Genomic DNA, 3,150 nt, shown 5'->3' with positions numbered 1-3,150 from the left:
TCTCAAGTGATAGGTATAATAGCACACAGGCCTGCACCTATTCAGGTCAACTGGTATGTGGCTCGCTAACTCCTTGATGTACAACAGTCCATTGTTTAAGATCACTGCAGCAGAAACTAAAATTAATAACACTGGTTTTGGATCAACTTACCAACAATTCTGATAAAGGCAGTTCCAACTTGCTTTTGGAGTAATTCCATTTTTTGAGTTGATTTATTTAATTTCTCTGAATATGATAACCTGAAACTGAAATGAGTGTCCACAAAAAGGCTGAAAGCCCTAATGGACCCGTAACCCGCAGTCTGGAATTGAACAGACACTGGCAGTTTGAGCTGTAGTCTGCTTTTGTTTCCTGCTTGGTCAAAGACTAAGGCTGAACTGAAATATTTTTATTCCATTACTGATGCAACTGTTGCATTCCTTTTCAGTCTAGTGCATTTTACTCGTTTCTCTCGTTTTCCCTACCTGTCTTCTGGTCTCCTGTCCGTTCCTTTGGGAAGCTGAGTGCACTGTCATCATACATGAATGGAGTGCACATCACAGAAATACATTTCATTGAGATAAAACAATAATTTGATGGAGTTCAATAAGTTTGATGGAATTTAACAAAGTTTTAGCAGTGGTTTGACAGTGTTCAATAAGTCTGATGGCAGGGGTCACCTTATTAATTACTGCATGGAAGAAACATACAAAGGAAAATTGAGTTTGAATTGAGTTAGAATGATTCACGCAGAGACTAGAGGTGCAAAGAGTAAGGATGGCCCTCGTACTGAACCACGAGGTTCGGAGTGGACCCTCTTGCTTTCTAAACTCCTTTTGGAGCCCAAGTGTGGCTGGAGGCAATCTTAGTCTCGGACTTTGTCAACTGTTTATCTCTAATGGAATTATCCATACAGTATTTATAATAATACTGAGTAGCTACATGGATTAGCAATGTCTCACAGTATTAATTCAGCATGCTGTCAGTCACTGACTGAGGATCTCTCGCAGGTAAGGGATCTCCCCACCTTGGGTAAGGAAGGATCTTTCAGTCTCAGGTGAGAAATCTCTAACCTGGAGAGGTGTCCCTGCTCAAGGGGAGAGTCACTTGGTGTGCCCTTCAGCTGTAGTCCAGGGAGAGCTCAAGTTGGGCCCATCCTGATGGTAATATTTACAGGGTACTGGGCTGCTAGTCAGTATAGACAAGATTAGATGTCTTCTTTTTAGCTTTGGTTTCTCGTTCTGTACTTTGGCTATTTTGCACTTTTGGGTTTCAAAACCACCTTTCAAGATACTTTTCAAGACACCTTCGCTCCTTTGTATGTGAGCCAGGGGCTGTAGCTCACAAGTTCACCCCAAGGACATGAGGCCTGTTGCTTCTTACTCAGCCTGAACCGTGGTATAATTAGGAGTCGATGTACCTATCACAACTCTCAGCTTCAATGGGAATTGTTTATTCTGTATCATCTCTATGATTAAAGTCAAGTACATGACTGTTAGCAACTTCTCAGTTTTAAAATTTGAGACTTTTACATTGTTTAACTTTTCTGACGTATTTGTTTGTTCTTTGCAGAAAAGGTACAGTTTGGCTGTTGGTCCTCCAAAAAAGGTACCAAAAGTCAAGGGTGTAGAGTCTGCAGCAGTGCAAGCATTTCTCAGGCGGAAAGAGGAAGAAAAAAGAAAAAAAGGTAATAGTCCAAAATATTTCCTATGGGAGACTTTCCTTGACTCTTTGAGACTTTGTCACTTTATTCAAAGCTCTTGCAAATACAGCTACACATCTCTTTCTGGAATTCATGCACATAACTGATGTTGAGGGAAAGCCAGGATTAGGTAAGGGCTAGGGACGTTCGAATGCTTTCCTAAGGAGTTAAACATTAATCAGCTACACTAGCGTTACAGTTGGAGTTTGAGAAGTACTTACAGTGAAGAGATACTAGAAGTCCAGAAGGTTTCTTGCAGTAACTTTGAAAAGTGTTATCTGTGAAAAAATGGTAAAAAATCCTGTTGTTTTGTCTTAATGTGGTGTGTGGATACAGTCTGAACTTTGAAATTGTATAGTATAGGCTTTGTTTGAGCCATTTTTTTTTTTCCACTGTATTATTTATTTTAGATAGTCTATAGAATAAACTAATACTACATTGCTTCTGATGTTAATGTTTTGTTAATGGTAATGAGATCTGATTGACTGGATGGCCCAGGGTATCCTTTCTCTCCTGGACCAGTCATGAAACCTGCTGCCAGGTCCAGCCAGCAGCAAGACTGAGCACGAATTCCACACAGGCTTGCGTGTGCATTCACTTTGCAGTCACGGCCCTTCAGACTAGAATAATAGGCATGGGATAGTACGTTCATAGGCACCCAAAGCATGAGTAGCCAAATTGATCTTCTAGGAATTGGTGCTTTTCCTGAATCTTCCTGGTATTTATATATATAGACCTCTCCCTTGGTTTCTCCAGAATCTTGCATTTAGACCTATTCACTGGCTAGTTCAGCCTGAATTTTGTCAGCAGATCACACAGACTCAAGATAGAGAACATACTTATGCAGAAGATAGTTCAGTAAGAATACAGGACAGGCTGTGGAGATAAAGCCCTTGCTTATCTGTGGCTGCCTGCTTCTACTACGCCCTTTCTACTCCGCCCTTCTACACACACACTGAGCCTGTTTTCCAGTTCTTATCCCTCCAATACGCTTTGATGTCCTCCCTTTCCTCATCTTCCCTTAAAACATCTCTTAGTAAATTTTCTTCATCCCATAATTCCTGTACCTCCTTATGCAGTAATTCTCCTTAGTTTGCATAGCATTCTGGAGAGCTGCTTAGGTTGAATCACCTTAGTGGGTTTTGCAATAGCAGCATTTTACTTAATTGTTCCCCTTTGTTAGAGCAGGTGATTCAGTTAGGTCAATTTGCCTTGTTGGCAGAGCCCTGATCACTTTCTGGTCTGTTTTGTGTTGCTGTTAGCCAGATATCCTTAATTTGCTGTCCTGAATGGTTTATCACTTTGGAAGAAATTGAAATAAAAAGTAGTACTTGTGTGTAATTTCCTCCTTGTTTTCTTTTACAGCCCTGGAAGAAAGAAGAAAGAAAGAAGAGCTCTTGGCTAGACGCATTGAACTGAAACATGACAGAAAGGCAAGAGCTATGGCCTCACGAACAAAGGATAATTT

General features: G+C 40.7%; 1 protein-coding gene across 1 annotated transcript in view; it reads left to right on the top strand.

The window, feature by feature from the left end:
- Window positions 1–1,468: 1,468 nt before the first annotated feature.
- Window positions 1,469–3,150, top strand: part of LOC104274645 (protein SPT2 homolog) — a 6,968-nt gene continuing 5,286 nt past the window's right edge. The window contains 3 exon segments of the mRNA XM_009870339.1: window positions 1,469–1,667; window positions 3,048–3,147; window positions 3,149–3,150. The exon segment at window positions 3,149–3,150 is cut by the window's right edge and continues 1,297 nt beyond it. Of these exon segments, the coding sequence (XP_009868641.1) occupies window positions 1,469–1,667; window positions 3,048–3,147; window positions 3,149–3,150 (301 nt within the window).

This window comes from Apaloderma vittatum, unplaced genomic scaffold (assembly GCF_000703405.1).
Source record: "Apaloderma vittatum isolate BGI_N311 unplaced genomic scaffold, ASM70340v1 scaffold8375, whole genome shotgun sequence".
NCBI lineage: Eukaryota > Metazoa > Chordata > Aves > Trogoniformes > Trogonidae > Apaloderma > Apaloderma vittatum.
This window is presented reverse-complemented; position numbering and strand designations above follow the sequence as displayed.